Source organism: Leptodactylus fuscus, chromosome 3 (genome assembly GCF_031893055.1).
Source record: "Leptodactylus fuscus isolate aLepFus1 chromosome 3, aLepFus1.hap2, whole genome shotgun sequence".
In the NCBI taxonomy this organism is placed as follows: Eukaryota; Metazoa; Chordata; class Amphibia; order Anura; family Leptodactylidae; genus Leptodactylus; species Leptodactylus fuscus.
The window spans coordinates 109648075-109668066 of record NC_134267.1 but is presented as its reverse complement, the minus strand read 5'-3'; the positions used below and the strand labels follow the sequence as shown (position 1 = coordinate 109668066).

Below are 19992 nucleotides of genomic sequence, written 5' to 3'. Positions count from 1 at the left end.
AGACCCTGTGTATTCTCTGATGGTTTTTGTTTGTTTTTTTTAAACAGGATTTTTCAACACCACATATGGTAATGTATAGTGAAAAAGACTTAGACGAAAAGGCATCAAATATCAACGTTTTGGGTATTATATCGAACATGGAAGAAACAGGTTTTGGATTGAAGATACAATCTATTAATGTACTGAGTGGAGTGTAAGTATTCCTTTGTAATATTTACATTTCTTTTTATTGTTAACCATTTTTCTTTTATTAATTTTGTTGTGACATAATTTGCAACTATTCCCTGGCACCACTACTAAAGTGTAAAGAGCTCCCTACACTTTATAAAGCTTCTGGCCCATATCATGTAGCAGTGGTGCCTGGAACTGCTGCCAGCGGTGACACATGGAACTTGAATAAGAGCAGATCTGCTTCTCAATGCATATCTAAGATACTGTTTCTGATGGCCGAAACAACTACTCGACATGGCCCAGGTATCAGTCCCTGACTCATCTGTTACTGGATAGGTCTTCAGATCGGTCAAAATCTGACAACTGGACCCTGTGCCAATCAACTGTTTTGACCACCAGAAGCTGTATACTAGGTCTGGAAACAGCTGTTCATGTGAATGGAGCTGCAGTTCTAGGCACCACTGCCACATTGTGTGGACCAGAAGATATATACAGTGTACAGAGCTTTGTACACTGCAGTGGTAGTGTCATAGAACTGCTGCCCCTTTCTCAGTCACTTAAAGGGGCTCTATCAGCAAAATGATGCTGTATGAGCCCCACATATGCCTGAATAGCCTTTAAAAAGGGTATTCCGGCACTGCTAATCTTATTTTAAAAGCTCCCACCGTTTTTAAATAATACCCTAAAAACGATTAATAAAATCATACTTACCCATGCACGGTGGGCGGTTCGTGCACTGGTGGACGTCATCTTGCTGGCACGCCTTCCTCTGTGTCTTCTCCCAGCGACGTCCTCCTGGGCTCGCTCTTCCCCGCCTCCATTTTCTTTTCTTCCGTAATGAAGAAGTTTGCGAGCGTACTGCGCATGCGCAGTATGCTTGTGTAGTTCTAAGGAGAACTTAGAACTACGACAAAAATGGCGTCGGAGCGTGCGCAGTATGCTCGCGAACTTCTTCATTCCAGAGGAAAAAAAGATGGAGGCAGGGAAGAGCAATCCCAGGAGGACGTCGCTGGAAGAAGACACAGAGGAAGACGTGCCAGCAAGATGATGTCCACCAGTGCATGAACCGCCCACCGTGTAAGTCAATGAGAGGCTTTTTTTCCACATGGACTCTGACGCGGATTCAGCGGCAAAATCCACGCCAAAAAACTCAGTGTGAATGGACGCTTATACTAGTTTTATATTTATTAGTAAAAGTAAAGAATGCATGTTCTATAGAATTTGTCCTTTAATTTCTTGGAGATTACTATCAATAAGTTTTGGTATTGTCTCACAATAGATGGGTGGCATATGAATGTCCTGACTTTACTGGAGAGCAATACATCCTGGAGAAAGGAAAGTACTCTAACTTTAGTGACTGGGGAGCTAAGAACTACAAGATTTCATCATTGCAGCCAATACACATGGTAAGTTCAAAGTTCATTGTTTATAGCATATTACATAAAACCTGCAGTGTAATGCCATTTGTAGAAATGTTTTCTATAATACCTGTTACAGATTAGCATAAGAAAAATCAACTCTGTCTTTTAGATGTTTTATTCTTATGCTATTAGCTGTGACCTTTGAGTTTCTGTACATAATGGCTTAGGGAGCGTTCACACTACCGTCGGTGTCCGACAGCTAGTGTCCGCTGCTAATGTCCGCTCAAAATCTTGTGTGGATATTAGTATCGGATACTAGCTGTGTCCGTGACATTTGGCATTGATTTAAATGGACATCGGGTGCGTTCTTTTACAGTCTGTGCCTGTCCTTAACTGTCCGTTCCCAAAGATGTCCGACTTTTCAAGCGGACAGCAAAAACCTACATGTCGGGTTTTGCTGTCCGCTTGAAAAGTCAGACATCTTTGGGAACGGACAGTTAAGGACACCCAAGGAGAGTAAAGAACGCACCTGATGTCCATTTAAATCAATGCAAAATGTCACGGACACAGCTAGTATCTGATGCTAATGTCTGCACGAGATTTTGAACGGACATTAACAGCGGACACTAGCTGTTGGATACCGACGGTAATGTGAACGCCCCCTTACATGGTTGGAGCTTAAGGTGACTCTCTAAGGCTGAGGCCCCACATTGCGGAAACGCAGCTTTTTTTGTTACAGATTTTCCTGCGTTTTTTTGATCCATAGTCAGAAGTGGATTGAGTAGAAGGGAAAAGTATAAAAACTTTTTTTTTAGAGTACCTATTCCTTTTGTAGCCATCCTTGACTTTGGCTCAAAAAAACGCAACAAAATCTGCAACAAAAAAAAACTGCGTTTCTGCAATGTGGGTTCTTAGCCTAAGGGCCCGTGCACACAGAGTTTATGTGCGCGGATTTTAGCATAATACACGTGTATAGAACATACGTGTAAAAAGAGCAGTCCCATTGACTTGAATGGAATTTTTTACACGCGTAAAAAACGCGTCAAAAAACGTGTTGCGTTTTTTACGCGTGTAACAAATTCCATTGAAGTCAATGGGACTGCTATTTTTACACGTGTTTTCTATACACGTGTATTATGCTAAAATGCGCACACGTAAACTCCGTGTGTATGGGCCCTTAGATCTCACATAGCGTTCTGCAGCCAAAAAGTGCTGCACAGAAGACTGTGGCAGAAACATGTTGTGTTTTTCCCCAGAGTACTTTCACAGAAAATCTGCAGACTTTCTGCTTCTATTATGCTTATACAAAAAAAAAAAAACACCAGGGTTTCTTTGGGTATAATTGACATGATGCGATTTACAATAACATGACGGTTTTTGAAATTGTAGCATTTCTGCTGCAGATATCTTTCTGCAATGTGTGGATTGGGGGCCATGGCCTAAGGTTGAGTATCACACTGGTTTAGGTTAAGTAGTATAAACTGTGCTATTGTGACATCTTCAGCTCTGAGCACAAAATATCTACACAGAAGTTTCACATCGCTCCCCTCCCTGGCTTTCTGCCCAGGCTATGTAAAAACAAGCTTAAATTTGGCACACTGTTGGAAACAGGACCATTAAAATGTATTTAGCAATAATTAAAATAATGATTAGCATATATAATAGTATTAATTATGGAAGTAGGACAAATACATGGTATACCGTTTTTTGACGGTTTATATATTGATATTATATGATGTTATATATTTAGGATAGGTCATGATAGCAGTTCAGTGGGGTTCTGGCCCCTATAAATTTATGAGATATAAATGTTGAAAGTTGCATCTGATAATCTTGCAGTTCTGCCTGTATTATTTCCAGAGCTCTCACTGGTTCAAAACACAGTCGAAATTGGGATATTTATATGCAGCTGCAGCTACTCCCAATCCCTTAATGTCATATGAAAGAGAGAATATTCCCTTTTATACGACACCAGAATCTAGTTTCTACGTTTTATAATGTCCAAAATAGAACTATTTGACATGACCCTCCTTTATTTTCTTTTTGTTACACACATAAGCAAGTACATTGTAGATAGTGCGAAGCTGGGACATATCTCAAGAGAAAAGCAAGGGAAAGAATAAAGAAATGCAGGATTTTACAGAAAGGAGACAACATTTGTTAGTAAAGTATATTACAAAATGTGTCAGTGTCACAAATACTGCCAGAAAATCAAAACTTGCTTGAAAGTGTAGTTACACGTTAGACTGATAAACTGTCTGCTATTTTGGGGGTTTCTTTCTTTCGTTCTTTCATTTTTTTCCTCATAATAGGGCTTATTTATGAACAGTGGCAATACTCAGATCTGTTTGCCAGCACATAAGGTTAGGGTAGTAGGCACTATATTCAGAAGTGTGTTGTAGGCTAGGCTTTGTTGTTGATACCTGAATTAACATACTGCAGTGTATATTTGACTGATTTTATATTACTTATTCCCAACTTGTGAGAAAAGCCTTTCCCAAAACTTGTTTGCCAATAACTTCCCTGATATCTCATGATATATTCCTTTCCTTAACTTTAAAGGGGATTCCATAAATTTACAAAAAGGCAGCAACATTTGTAATATAGAATTCTGTAATATATATTTGTAATATTTACTTTTTTGTTATTAATATAACCAGTAACCCACATTCCTCTTGTGGGCTTTATATACCTGTAACTGTGTGAGAGAAGTGCGTAAAGACTTTCTTTATATACTAGCAGTGTTTACATTCTAGAATGACACTGGCTGTAGTGGTGATACCAGTACGTATGGCATGTCATCAATGCTGGCATGAAAGCAAAACTTTGTTACACATTCTGCTGACCGCTTTAACTTGCCCTGTTGATGCTTGCAGCTTTTTTTTTTTGCATTTTATAAAAGATCAGTTTTGTTAAACAATTATTCTACTTCTAATTCGGTTTTTATTTGTTTATTTCAACAGGAAGCTCTTGAAAGTCAAGGGAGTTTTAGGGTATGTATTTTTTTCTTCTCAAAAATGTAAACCTTTTTTATGATCGGACGTGTTATGCTGTATCATCTCTGACACAGTATGGTACCATAGACCTATGTTGACTGGTCTGTGAAAATTAATTTCAAATCATGCCATCAATACCAAAAATACATAATGGCATAATTACAAAAAGGACCATGCAAGGACGAGATCCCATGCTGGTATTTAATGGGATTTTATATTGCTTTTGCTTAGATTTATAGTGTACAGTATAGTTTGTTACAATTTTCATCTGTTTCTTTGTTTGCCTTTAAGGTTGAGCTGTTTTCAGAACCAGATTGCAAAGGTGAAAGCCAGTTTTTAGATGCAGATACAACTACTATTGAGGAGTCTTTTAAAGTGATGTCATGCAAAGTTACTTCTGGCAGGTAAGCTTAGATTACTGTAGGTTTTGAGAACCTGATTGTTAATTGGAGCCAGTGGCGTAACTACTGGGGTAGCAGGGGTAGACCCCCGAGTATAAGGATTGGAGGCTCCGGAAAGGTAAGAGAACATAATAAATGTGTTACTTACCTTTCCACGCTCCGGGCAGGCTTTTGGCCTAGTTGTGTGACGTCCCTGATGTCACATGACCCAGGCCTGCGTCCTGGGTCATGTGACATGAGTACATCATTAAAGAAGGCCTACACCACCGAAGACTGCAGCGGAGCAGGAGATAGGTAAGTAACAGAATGTTTTATGTTTGTACCCCCCTCTTGGTCTCCGATTATTATACTGAAAAGACCCCAGAGTATAATAATTGTTTATGGGTGTTCATTATGGTATATAATACTGTGTGCAGGGACCACTATGGTATATAATACTGTGTACAGGGGCCACTATGGGACGTAATACTGTGTGCATGGGCCACTATGGGACGTAAAACTGTGTGCATGGGCCACTATGGGGCATAATATAGTGTACTGGGGCCACTATGGGATGTAATACTGTGTGCAGGGGCCACTATGGGACGTAATACTGTGTGCAGGGACCACTATGGGACGTAATACTGTGTGCAGGGGCCACTATGGGGCATAATACTGTGTACTGGGGCCACTATGGGACGTAATACTGTGTGCAGGGGCCACTATGGGACGTAATACTGTGTACAGGGGCCACTATGGGGCATAATACTGTGTGCAAGGGCCACTATGGGGTATAATACTGTGTGCAGGAACCACTATGGGGCATAATAGAGCATGCAGGAATGCGGCGGGGGGTCAGTCAGTTGATGTCTTCGTGTCGGTCAGCAGAAGGGGGGAGCCCATGTCAAAAGTTCGCCACGGGGCCCCGCCATTCCTAGTTACGCCACTGATTGGAGCAAAACCAATGATTTTAAACAATTTTGTATGATTTTCCCATCACAATTTTCAAGGGATTGGTGATGAAAATCCACGCTTCGTCGTTTATAAGCTGAGAGTCTCCACTTTCTAGCTTTAACCGAAAGGGAGTGTATCACTGCCACTAGCTACTTAAATCTGCTCCCATAGTGCTGTAGATGCTATTAGCAGAATAAAAACTTTACCTGCTTTATGTTTCAAAGCCAAAAAAAGTAATTTTATTCTTTATTTAAATTTAAATGAGGATCTTGGAGCACAGGGGAAGTTTTCTTCTATTACTCAGCAACGCCGCGCCATCACTAAACACTCCCATTATGCACTCAGGTCATCCCCATGGGCAGTGTGAGCTGATCCTCCTACTCTCAGTTTTCACTGAGCTATTTGATGTGACAGACCCTCCCTTTACCATTTGCTAAATTTATATATACTACCACTAGAGTGTGACTACGTATTGGATATGCTCTAAGTATTGCTAGGGAGAATGTTAGAACTTGTCATTTTCTTAAAGAAATTTCATTAGGTTAATAAGGTATAAATACAAAATAAGTGAAATGACAGGTACACTTTAAACTGTAAATGTTGTTGGCTTCCAGATGGGCCGCTTATGAACAGGCTGATTTTTCGGGAAATCTTTGGGTACTTGAAGAGGGAAGCTTTCCTAATCTATGTGCTATGGGATGTCCAAATGATGTCATAATCCGATCTATGAAGACTATAAAATACGTAAGTGCTTTATCTGATCATGTTTTATACAGTGGTCAGACACTCTGTATCCTATATCCTGTTTTGCTATCATTATTTTCTGATAATAACTGTTTTGCTTTTTTACAGGAATTTTCAGACCCCAATCTAATACTTTTTGGAAAAGAGAATTACAAAGGAAGAAGAGTAAATTTTAGCAAAGAAACAACTAACCTACAAACTATGGGCTATTCTCCAGATTTTCAGTCTCTTGAGGTTCTTGGTGGCATGTGAGTAATGTTGCTTACCTTGGCTCTGATATTGGCCACATTCTTATTTCTGGAAAGTTTATATTTGATCTTAAACAAACTAATCCTGCTTTCAGATGGGTCTTTTATGAGTATGAAAACTACAGAGGTAGACAACTACTACTTTCACCAGGCAAGATTGCACAGTGGCCACAATTCAGTGGATGGGATAAAATCGGATCCCTGCGTCCATTGCGACAGGTATTTATTTGACATATACTAACAATTTCATTGTTCTTAGTTGTGGTTTTATGTTGATATTGAGTAATGTTTGTTGTATTATGGTAGTGCCAGCTCAATATGCCTGAAGGAGGTGGTAGACTCCCTTAAAGCCTCCTACCCTGGACTATAGAATTGGTTTATTAACTTTAAAAGGCAAGGTAAACTCTAAAGGAGTTGTCCAGTTTCATAAAATACATGCTATTGTTTCTATAACTAAACCTTATACAATTTTCAAATATTTTTCTGTATCAATTCCTTACGGTTTTCCAGATCTGTGTTTGCTGTATTTCATTGTTTACTTCCAGTGGATAATATTAACTGAAACTGGAAAGGCCCTTTTAATGTACAATATGACATGTGTACATATGCAAAGTACTACATATAACTAAAAGTGCAAAATAAGTAAAGAAAAGCACACGAGGCGTCTCACTGCTTTACTCTAGGTTCACACGTGTCTGGTTTCTGTTCTTCGGGTCTGCTTGGGAACCCAAAAAATAGAAACCCAATCTGCTTAAAATGTGGTTACCCGCATAAACTATAATGGGGTCTGCTGGGTTTCCGCCTGAAAAATGCAGAGAAAAGTCTTGCTTGCGGGACTTTTCTCTCTGCATTTTTCAATTGGAATGGGGGACAGAATCCCTGGACGAAATCTGACCGCAGGTGTGAACCTAGCCTTATGTAGATTTTCTGTGTGAAATAGTGTTGGACCTTTAGCTTTATACAGTGAAAATTCATTTATTTATTTTATTTTATTTTTTTTTAAATAGAAACGACTATACTTTAAGCTTCGGAATAAATCCAATGGAATGCTTTTGTCAACCAATGGAAGCCTGGATGATATCAAGCTTCTGAGGATACAAGTCATGGAGGACACAGGAGCTGAAGATCAGATTTGGGTCTATCACAAAGGAGTCTTTAGATGCCATGTAAATTTTATTAGTTTCTTTCTTTGTTATTACTATTGTTATAAGAGTTTAGGTCATTTTTTTTTCTGTAATTCTATTGCTAGTTTCTTACGCGGAGTGAGTTTCACAGACAATGTATGATATTAGAAGCGAATAAGCAACATGTTTCATTCAGCTAAATCATTTACCCAGTTTCGTAATCCACTCGACTTCTCAATGTGACAGTACAAATGTCCAAATTAAATGTGTAGAGGACAAAACCACAGCATTCCATTACAGTGTTTATAGTGTTATTGAAATTTTGGGTATTGGTCAATAACCATCATATGCATTGTCAGCAGCAAAGATGGTCTTCTTGCATCCCATCTTTCACACTTTCACATATGAAAGTGTGTGCTCAAACTTATAACAGATTTGATACTTTGTGTGAGATTGACCCCATTGATTTACAGACTGCACTATCTGACCAGCATTTATCACCCTCTGCTCATTCCAGTTCAATGGAGTTACCTTTAATTACATGTAATCGGATGCAGATCAGTGTCAGCTCTGCTCAGCAGAAGTTGGCATTGTCAATTGTTGTTGTAGTATTGCCTGCTAGATCTTATGAATATTTCATCAAGTTAGCTGCACAGGTAAACCAAGGATAATATTATGCATGTAAGGTTGTAGTAACTTTTAACTATTATGCTGTCACGACTAGGCTTACTCTTTTGATAAAACATTAAAGGGGTTATCCAGTTTTTAAAAATATGCGTTAAATAGCAGATGCATCAATACAAAACTGTTATCCTGTTTACATTCAGCACCAGTTATCTGATTTATTATCAGGTCAATAACCTGAAAGTGCCTGTGACCTCAGATGTGCAAGTGATTTATTACCTGATTTCATTGCAGGGGATAGTGGAGAAGGGAGGGGTACACATAGTGAGAGCAGGCAGATGAATCATGGGAAATGTAGTTTTTCCACATATTTACTACATGTAAATAACAGTGATACAAGTAGTAGCAAATAAAATAAAGCTAAGCAAAGGGTATACAAAGGAACAGTGAGTATTTAGCACTGCTGTAGAAATATTTCCAGATATTTTTTGAAAGCTGGATTACTACTCTATTTAAACTTTGATATTAAACAGATTCTACCATTAAAATATTTTTTTTTTCTCATTTCTACCTTTAGATGTCTTCTCCGCGCTGCCATTCAGTATAAATCCAGATTTTCGTCGGTATGCAAGTGAGTTCTCTCACAGCACTGGGGGCGGACCCCAGCGCTCAAAGAGCACTGGGGCATCCCCAATGCTGCGAGAGAACTCTCCTCGGGCAGATCCGACTGGGCATGCCCGCGGCCACAAGAAAAATGGCCACTTCACTCGCGGCAGAATCAGCGCTGATAAAGAGACTTCCATTGACTTCAATGGGTTCTGTTGTCCGCACGGAACACATTGAAATCAATGGGAGTCTTTTTAACCCATTGATTTCCATGTTTTTAATTTACTCCGCGTGAATGCCCCCTTATACTTATTGTTGAACTATATACTGTACATAAAGAGCATATATAAACTGTAATATAAACATTCACAAATATACAGCACCATGAACTTTATGGTGTTATAAAACTAATATGTCTTTGGCAGGGAAAGGGCTAAACGAGTTTGTAGTCTTGGACACTTGGAGATAAATATTCATGGTTTATATTTTCTGTCTTTTTCTTTATATCTGCAGATTGCTGAAGACTGTACTCTGGCCAGTGCTGGGACAGTTATCACTACTGGGAGCAAGCTTGGCCTGAGCCTTGATCAGGATGGAACAAGTATACTATGGAACATCAGCCCAGATGGAAGGATCTATTGTCGCACCAAGCCCAACTATGTTTTAGACATCAAGGGTAAGATTTTTTTTTGTGTATAAAAGATTCAATATCTATTAGCAATAATACGTGGACTAAGGAGAATGAAGTCTCATTTGTATGGCTCTGTAAGGGAGCTGTGTGAGAGCAGTTCGGCTCCTGGCATGGTAACATTGCTGATTGCCTCGCTGTCCAGGAACAGTTGATCTGCAGGGGTCCTGGCTGATGGACCCCCTGCAGATGTAATATTGGTTGGTTATCATAAGGATGGGCTATCAGTATTAGAAAGCTGGATAACCCCTCTAAGACCAGTATTCATACAGAGGAAACTGAAGGCGGATGTTTGCCTCAGATTCTTCTTAATTTTCTGGCCCTCTGTCTCCCTGAACTGGAAACCTATTGGAAAGTTTTCCCTCACTGATTCGTCTCAGATGAATGAGCCCAATAAGTGGGGTATCTCATGTGTGACTGAATCAGTAGCAAGATTGAGCAAGATGCTTATTTTTTCAGCATTTCATCTTTACCTGCCTTTGAAAACAATGGGAGGCAGAATCAGGGTGGACTCTGGCGCTGATTTTGAGGTGGAACATACAGTTTAATGTCCCTGATATAGTGGCCCCATACAGTATGCTCTCCCCTATACAGTAATGTCCCCATATAGTGGCCCCCATGCAATATACTGTTCCTCATATAGTGGCCCTCATACAAGATAATATCCCCATACAGTCGTCCTCATGTAGTACTTAGTACTTATCTGTTTTCTCCCTGGTTGCACTGTTCCCCTGTTCTGGCTGTGAAGTCATGTGTGCCTGGAGCAGGAGAACTGGCTGCATCCCACCCCTCATTAAAATCAACAAATTTAAGTCATTGGAGACCAGGACAGTGTTCTTCTATGGGCTCATTCACACAGGGCAAGAGGTGGCGGATTCTGAGGCCGAATCCACCTCAGAATGCGCCCCCTCACAATAGAGGTCTATGTAGACCGCTAACTTCCTTTTTCCTGTGAGCAGTATGTTCCGTCTCACAGAAAAAAGAAATGAGCTGTCCTTTGTTTAGGTGGATTCCGCGGCTAAGTCAGCCCTGGCATTCGCCTCGCGACAGCTCCCTCCAGACTAGGCCCATTCATTTGAGCCTACTGTGGAGGCTAGAGCCAAGACTGTCGTGGCAGGCGCATTTTGGTCCAATTCTGATGCGGCTTCCTGCATCAGAATCAAGACCAAAATACGCGGTCCCGTGCCCCTTGTGAACTAGCCCTAAGTGTATTCCAAGACCTAGCAAAGCTGGATATTGATAACCTACCCACAGTATAGAACATCAGTATCAGATTAGTTAAGGTCCAACAAACGAACCCCATATTGATCAGAATAAGTTCTTCTCTTATTGAAGGGAATCGGAACAGAGCTGCAGTTCATGGGCCCACTGCTACATTGTATGGCCAGGAAGCTGTATGCATTTGTATGGAGCTCCATACACTGTAGTGGTAGCGTTATGAATTGCAGCTCTGCTCCTATTCACTTGAAACGAAGCAGATCTGTCTGATACTGATGACCCAATCCGGTGGATATGTCATTAGCGTACCATTTTGCAAGATTTTGGACAAACCTTAAAGGATCACATTTGGCTTTTGGACTTTTTATTTGTTCAATAACACTACTGATCACAGGTATAATAAACTGTGGCCTAAATTTTTGTAGACTATTTTCTTTTGATTGTAGCTAACAAAGATTGTGAGCCTTTTCTGTAAGACTAGTCTAACATTTACATGTTTCTCTCCTGTAGGGGGCAACCAGTATGACCAGCAACATGTTGTTCTGAATCCTGTTACAGAAGGCAAGCTAAGCCAACTTTGGGAAATCTGTGTGCTATAACCAGGCACCATTGCGGACTACGGCTCTCAATGCTTTTTTTGGTGCTATGCACTCTGCACTGTTATTAGGAACCCCGTATTCTGCATAACTTAATAAAAGTTTACTACACACCTAAGGATACATGGGTGTCGCCTGGTTCCAAAGTGAAAAATGCTTTCAGGATATTTTTGATCCTCTGGATTTGATTTTATAAAACTTGAAGCACGTGCAATGAACTTTTTCATTGAAGCCTCTAGCTCATCCCCAGTGGTTGGGGTCATCATATGGAACCAAATCTACAGTAGAACTTGTAATCTTTGTGATGGCTGTATGCCGCAACAATTGTTTTGTTATGGGAAATTTAGCATCTCCAAAGATCTGCACTGTTTTATTGGTAGACACTAAATTAAAAGCGACAGTATTGACAGACCATATGTCGAGGGTGTTAACAAAACCTAAGAGTATTCACTGGTAGCTGCAGATTGTAAAATTCAGAACACAGTTTATACAGTATGCCTTTTACTGAGCTTGGCTTTTCTATGTATAATTGTATTTTTATGTGGCTCTTACATGGAATAAGGATTTGGATTCTGCCTTTTAATCTGTAATTCAGCGTTGTGCCTATGATATAATAGAATCCATTTAGAAATATATACTTGTATTTCTTCTTCTTAGGCCCGATTCACATCTGTGTTCGGGTTTCCGTTCGGGGAGTCCACTTGGGGACCCCCCGGATGGAAATCTATACACATACAAAAGCGGTTACCTAGACTATAATGAGGCCTGTGTGGTTTCCGCACACAAAAAAATGCAGAGATGGCTCAGTGGTTAGCACTGCAGCCTTGCAGCGCTGGAGTCCTGGTGTTCAAATCCCGCCAAGGGCAAAAAACCATCTGCAAGGAGTTTGTATGTTCTCCCCGTGTTTGCATGGATTTCCATCCCATATTCCAAAAAAGACATACTGATAGGGAAAAATGTACATTGTGAGCTCTTGCAGGACTTTTCTCTCTGCATATTTCATGTGGATAAGGGAATGGAATGGCCCAAACACAGATGTGAACTGGGCCTAAGACGAGTTTAGCAGTGCGTCTTCAGAGCTCTTATCAATCTTGATTCCTGGACAATGGTTTTTAATCGTGTTCACTTTCAGTTGACTTTTATTATATGAATCTGCTGCTCTGAAACATGGTACCGCTGAACAGAAGTCTATACTGATATGCATACACACTCTAGGTGCACTTTTCATTAGAATAATGGTAACGTACGTTTGTTTTTTCAGCATAAAAGTAAATCTATGTCTTACCAACTCCTATGTGATTAAGTGATTGTACTGATATTACTATACATAGACATGAACTTGGCACCTTAAGGTTTATATAAAGACGAAAGATTTACACTGGAAATATAAAGCCTTATTTTAGAATATTTAAGTTAATCTAATTCTATAGAAACCGCACGTGCCTTATAATTGTATCATTGTATGAACCAAAATGTGTTTCAGTAGAATGCAAGTGATCCCCTGTTGCTCTTAACCTGTTGTTTCTGTATATTTCCTTACATTTTGGTGGATTTTTTTCTACAAAGGCAACATTTTTGGAAAATAAATGAGACAAATATATTATTTTATGCGTATTTTTATTTCAGAATATATTTCTAGATACAGATTTACCGTAGTTATTTTTTTAATCAAAATTACAAAAATCCTATGTTTAACTCTAGCTACTCTGGTATAATCCAGGTAAATAGACAATAAAAACCCTGTAGTAGATTTCATATGATTCCCATATTCACTGAAGACAGCACTGTAGGATTAAAGGGATTATCCACTTTAAAATATTGATAGCCTATCCTTAGAATAGACCATCACTATTAGATTTGACACTTGAATCTCTGGCAGATTTGGCTGCTCAAGAGCTGTACAGCTAAGGGTACTGTATACATACTAGAAGCTGTGCTGCTCACTTGCTGTTCTAATTGTTGTGGTGGTTTAGGTGCTGCCCCATTGACGTCTATGGGACAACGCTACAGTACCTATAGCCATCGTTATACTTTGTACAGCGAGTCAGCAGCTCAGCTGCTGACATGTAAACATTATGGAACATTACGCTGAAACAGAAGATTTGGAACAGCCAATCTGCCAGAGTTTGGAGTGTCAGACCCCCGAAGATCTAATATTGATAGGCCATCAATTTTACAAAAGTGGATAATCTCTGCATACCTGGATTAGCTTTAATGGAAAAAACAACACAAATGACACTTGTACCTTACAATAAACTGCTGAGTGAAACAGGAAACATGAAACAGGAAAAAATAATGAGGCAGATTTTTTTTGACTGGATGTGCCAAAATTATCACAGTAAGGGTGCATTCACACGGAGTAACATGCCGCGCGATGTGGCACGTATACGGCGTGTGAGACTTTGAGCGCCGTATACACTCCCATTGATTTCAATGGGAGCCTGGATCGTATACGCCGCGTTATTTTGCGGCCGTGATTTTGCCCTTAATGGAGACTCAGATGCAGATGTGAACATAGCATTACAGGGGGTTGTTCAAAAAGGACAGTCACTTTTACGGCAACTCTGTAACATTAGAGGCATTCTCTCCCATTCTATATGTACATGAGCACTACCTTCTATAAACTGCTGGAAAGATCTGCTTTGAAGTATAATTGTTTTCTTGCTCCACTTAATAATTATGCCTCCCAGCTCTGTGCAGTCACAAACCGGTTTAGCAAAAGGGAATGGGAAAGCACAGAGCAGGGCAAGAAGAACGGAACAACATTTATTAGACTTTGTACACACAAGTGTACCTTGGAATCATTGTGCCACTAGTATGGATTGTGGCATGTTAGTACAGTAATGCGAATATTTATATTATATATACACCTTAATATATTTTTTTAGATCTTTTTAGCAGACAGTATCTTTATGATTTTTTGTATAATATATAATTATATAATGTAGCAGATTAATGACATTGGCAAGCAATTGTAAAGCGCTTTTCTCACACAAAGGACTCAAACTGCAGGAAGAGTTTGAAAGTGGAGCAGAGAAGTCGGTGGCTGCCATATAGGCATTCATTTCCAACAACCTACTGCGGTCTGTTTATTATAGGATGTCAATTTATTTTCAGGAGAACATAGATACTCCATGTGGATGTTGTCCATGGTCAGATTTAAATCCAGGACCCCAGTACTAACCACTCAGCCACCATCCTGACCCTGGTTAAAGTAAGCAAACATTACTGTTCAGTGACAAAGTTACTAAATACATACATGAATGTAGTTTACACCACTTACAAGCAGTCGGGCATGGGTGCCACCTGAGAAACTCTCGCCTTACCTTATAGGTGACACACCCCTTGTTATAAATCATTTCTGCCAGGTAAATTGCTTTTACTGCTTTCCTGCACAGAAATAGGGAGTTGCTTTGAGAAGTTGCTTATGTAAGCTAAAACCAGGTTGTACAAAAGAGAATAGGTGCAAGTCTTTAACCTGGATTCACGTGGCCATAATACGTTTGTATTATATGGATTGCATTGCAGCCACAAATCCGATAGATCCAGGATGCTGCATGTTAGTCATTAGATCTGTGCTCAGAACTATATTTGCAGCTGTAATACGGTTGGAAGCTCTGCCATGAGAAACAACACATGTGGCCGCAGGGTGTCTTGCTCATAAAGCTGAGTTGTTAGTGTCCCTTATTTAACTACTCGAGGTGACTGACTGCAAGGGGTTCCTCAGCTCAAAACACCAGCAGTTAGGGTGTCACTGTCATGGATTCCACCTAGAGGGTCTGCAGCTTGAGACTCCTTGCATTGCATTGACATCCTGTTGAAAATGAAGAAGAAAGGCCCTCGAGAGCCTTTCCATCTTGTGCACATGGTCATCACTCAGCACTTTCAATATCCAGGTCACAATGGCCTAGATTGCAGGCAATTCACTGAAATTACCATCCTGCTGCTCTTTGACCAATGATGTACTTCCTCTCAGAGAGCGTCAACTAACCAAAATGTCTTCGATGGCATAAAAGAAGGCTCTCTAGCAGTCACAGATATCACACTAAGATGAACGCTACCCAAAAGTAGCCTCTGAAACCATACCTCCCAACTTTCAAAGAGTAGAAAGAGGGACAAAATATGCGTCGCGCCACAGAAAATTTGGCTCCACCCACTTTTATGTTGACTCCCAGTCTCAGTCATTTTTCATGTCCCCCCACACAGTATAATCCTCCTACAGTCACCCGTAAATTATATGTCCCCCCTCTATCTCTCCCCCAGTTTCATATACGCCCTTCATCTGCCCCTAGTTTCATGTCCCCCCCTCCATCTCTGTCCCCAGTTTCATGTCCCCCCCTCCATCTCTGTACCCAGTTTCATGTCCCCCTGTCTCTGCCCAGTTTCATGCCGTTCTCCCCCCCCTTCATCTGCCCATAGTTTCATGTCCCCCCGTCTCTGCCCCAGTGTCATGCTGTTCTTCCCCCCTTTCATCTTCCCCAGTGTCATGCTGTTCTTCCCCCCTTTCATCTTCCCCAGTGTCATGCCGTTCCCCCCCCCCTTTATTTGCCTCAGTGTCATGCTGTTCTCTCCCCCTTCATCTGCCCCAGTGTCATGCCGTTCTCCCCAACCTTCATTTGCCCCAGTGTCTTGCCGTTCTCCCCCCTTCATCTGCCCCAGTGTCATGCAGTTCTCCCCCCTCTTCATCTGCCCCAATGTCATGCTGTTCTCCCCCCCTTCATCTTCCCCAGTGTCATGCCGTTTCCCCCCCCCTTTATTTGCCTCAGTGTCATTCTGTTCTCTCCCCCTTCATCTGCCCCAGTGTCATGCTATTCTCCCCAACCTTCATTTGCCCCAGTGTCATGCCGTTCTCCCCCTCTTCATCTGCCCCAATGTCATGCTGTTCTCCCCCCTTCATCTTCCCCAGTGTCATGCCGTTCTCCCCCCCTTCATCTGCCCCAGTGTCATGCCGTTCTCCCCCTCCCCTCTTCATCTTCATCACCTTAATGTTTAATACAAAAAAACCCCACTTACACTCACTTTCCAACGCTCCCCCGCCACTCTCTCCACTCTCACTCATACACATAGTTGTAGGCGTGATGTGACGTCATCACATCGCGGCTACAAATGCCGGAGCGCAGCGTTAAAGCAGGAACTGAGCTGTGACAGCTCCTGCTTTAAAACGCCTATGTATTCAGCTCATCGGCGTCCATAGGAAATCGGGACATACCTCCCGCTGACCGTGGGACAGGACACTGAAATCGTGAGTGTCCCGCAGAAATCGGGACCGTTGGGAGGTATGCTGAAGCCCTTTTAATAGGGCAACAGGTAATGCACTTTTATGTCCTCTTCTGGCCAGACCCAGTATTTAATCAGACCATACCTATAATCCTTTACATATCTGACTACATGCCAAGTTTTGCAGCAATCCAACATTTCTATTTGATTGAATTATTTTTTCTGTCAGTATATTTTAGGCAGTCATCTCTTATTAGTGTCTATCCGTGATGAAAGTTGCTGATTGTTCAGTGTATGAAACCAGTTAGTAAGGTAACACTGCCATCTACTGTTTGAGTGATGTAATAAAACTGGAAGGCAGAAAAGTAGCATTATAATTTTTTTTTATTTAAAGAGTTACAATGTCCTGGGGCACAGCAGTCTGTAAATGATGTAGTAAGGAGTAGGCGCAAGATTGTGACTGTACAGTGGCTTTCGGCTCCAAATCCTCCTACAGCATACGAGGAGTGACAGACATCTGTGATACTTGGGAAGAATTCACCTAATTTATTGAGATGCATTCTCAGGGAGATCCCTTGTGCATGGCCTGAAGGGGTTGTCAAGGTTAATTTTTATTTTTTAAAATTAGGTTGGGGAAAAAAAACAAAAAAAAAACATACTTGTTCCCAGCGCGGTCCAGTCCTGCAGCTCCAGTGTTTTGTTTACGTTAAGTCCCAACTTTGAAGGACACTTTCTTTATACCCAGGTCCTTTGGACATTACAGTGAGGCGGGGATTTCCACCCAGCACACTGGGAGGATCCCTCCGTGATCTCTTGACCTTCAAGGCTCTCCGTTTCGGCTCAGTTGCACTCGAGCCCTTGCAATTGCCGTTTCTGGCCCACTGGGACTATTCTCTGTCCAGCTCAACTGCCTGTCTCTTCTGCCTCCCCAGGTTTGCCAATAGCTTCCTTGTTGATTCTTCGATCCACGCATCTCAGGGAAAAACCTTCTCCCCCCTCCTTTCGTAGTTATCCCTCCGACACCAGTCTTCTGGCTGGTGAGTGGTCTTCGATGCCTTAACTGTTCAGGGCCTGAGGTCCAAAGCAGAGACCTGCTCCAGATCTCTCTCTGGAACTGGGGACCCATCTTCCTGGCCCTGTCTCATTGGACCTCTCTCCACCAAGGGCGTCCGGTCAGAGTCTAGACCAACAATTTCACCACGGTCGCCTGCTTAAACCTCTAGGGAAGCACCAGGAGCCATGTGTCCTTTCTAAAGCCTCCCGCTCTTTTCTGTGGGTGGAGTGTCTTGTTGTGGCTCTTTCAACAGTAGACTACCTAAGCCAAGGAAAACAAGACACAGGCGAGTACTTACTTCCTCTGCAAAGCGACCTTCTGTCTCAAGGACCGCTGCTCCCCTCCACCGTACCTCAGCTGCATTTAATGGATATTGAAGCTGAGGTTCTGAGGTGCCATGGGCTTTCGGATTGTGTTATCCAAACCATGCTTAAGGCCTGGGAACCCCGGTCAGCCAAGATCTACCATTGTACACTCACCGGCCACTTTATTAGGTACACTATGCTAGTAACGGGTTGGACCCCCTTTTGCCTTCAGAACTGCCTCAATTCTTCGTGGCATAGATTCAACAAGGTGCTGGAAGCATTCCTCAGAGATTTTGGTCCATATTGACATGATGGCATCACACAGTTGCCGCAGATTTGTCGGCTGCACATCCATGATGCGAATCTCCCGTTCCACCACATCCTAAAGATGCTCTATTGGATTGAGATCTGGTGACTGTGGAGGCCATTGGAGTACAGTGAACTCATTGTCATGTTCAAGAAACCAGTCTGAGATGATTCCAGCTTTATGACATGGCGCATTATCCTGCTGAAAGTAGCCATCAGATGTTGGGTACATTGTGGTCATAAAGGGATGGACATGGTTAGCAACAATACTCAGGTAGGCTTTGGCGTTGCAACGATGCTCAATTGGTACCAAGGGGCCCAAAGAGTGCCAAGAAAATATTCCCCACACCATGACACCACCACCACCAGCCTGAACCGTTACCGATACAAGGCAGGATGGATCCATGCTTTCATGTTGTTGACGCCAAATTCTGACCCTACCATCCGAATGTCGCAGCAGAAATCGAGACTCATCAGACCAGGCAACGTTTTTCCAATCTTCAATTGTCCAATTTCGATGAGCTTGTGCAAATTGTAGCCTCAGTTTCCTGTTCTTAGCTGAAAGGAGTGTCACCCGGTGTGGTCTTCTGCTGCTGTAGCCCATCTGCCTCAAAGTTCGACGTACTGTGCATTCAGAGATGCTCTTCTGGCTACCTTGGTTGTAACGGGTGGCTATTTGAGTCACTGTTGCCTTTCTATCAGCTCGAACCAGTCTGGCCATTCTCCTCTGACCTCTGGCATCAACAACGCATTTCCGCCCACAGAACTGCCGCTCACTGGATGTTTTTTCTTTTTCGGACCATTCTCTGTAAACCCTAGAGATGGTTGTGCGTGAAAATCCCAGTAGATCAGCAGTTTCTGAAATACTCAGACCAGCCCTTCTGGCACCAACAACCATGCCACGTTCAAAGGCACTCAAATCACCTTTCTTCCCCATACTGATGCTCGGTTTGAACTGCAGGAGATTGTCTTGACCATGTCTACATGCCGAAATGCACTGAGTTGCCGCCATGTGATTGGCTGATTAGAAATTAAGTGTTAACGAGCAGTTGGACAGGTGTACCTAATAAAGTGGCCGGTGAGTGTACGTGGAAGTCATATGTCTGCTGGTGTGAGGGTAACTATTTTCATCCACTCTCCTTTTCTCTTCCTAGGATCCTGTCTTTTCTCCAGTCCGGTGTGGATCAAGGTATTGTAATTTTGTTGCACACACTTAGGGGTTAAAGTGAAAAAAAAAAATTGTGATTTTATTTTAACAGGATTGTTAACGCCATTGACACAATGCAAAGTAGTATTGACAATAAACTAGATCAGCTTGACAGCCGCTTTATATGCCAACACTCCAGGCTCTGCCTACTAGTCTGTATCCATTTCATATTTCCCACATGAGGCTTCACCCA

General features: G+C 41.7%; 1 protein-coding gene across 1 annotated transcript in view; it reads left to right on the top strand.

Moving 5' to 3' along the window:
* CRYBG1 (crystallin beta-gamma domain containing 1) overlaps positions 1–13309 on the top strand; it is a 180277-nt gene extending 166968 nt beyond the window's left edge. Inside the window, exons 14-23 of the mRNA XM_075268126.1 lie at positions 48–193; positions 1451–1577; positions 4496–4525; positions 4820–4932; positions 6477–6606; positions 6715–6854; positions 6950–7073; positions 7862–8020; positions 9722–9884; positions 11625–13309. Coding sequence (XP_075124227.1) covers positions 48–193; positions 1451–1577; positions 4496–4525; positions 4820–4932; positions 6477–6606; positions 6715–6854; positions 6950–7073; positions 7862–8020; positions 9722–9884; positions 11625–11713 — 1221 coding nt within the window. The 3' untranslated portion in view covers positions 11714–13309. The remainder of the gene's footprint in view (positions 1–47; positions 194–1450; positions 1578–4495; positions 4526–4819; positions 4933–6476; positions 6607–6714; positions 6855–6949; positions 7074–7861; positions 8021–9721; positions 9885–11624) is intronic.
* Positions 13310–19992: the final 6683 nt, after the last annotated feature.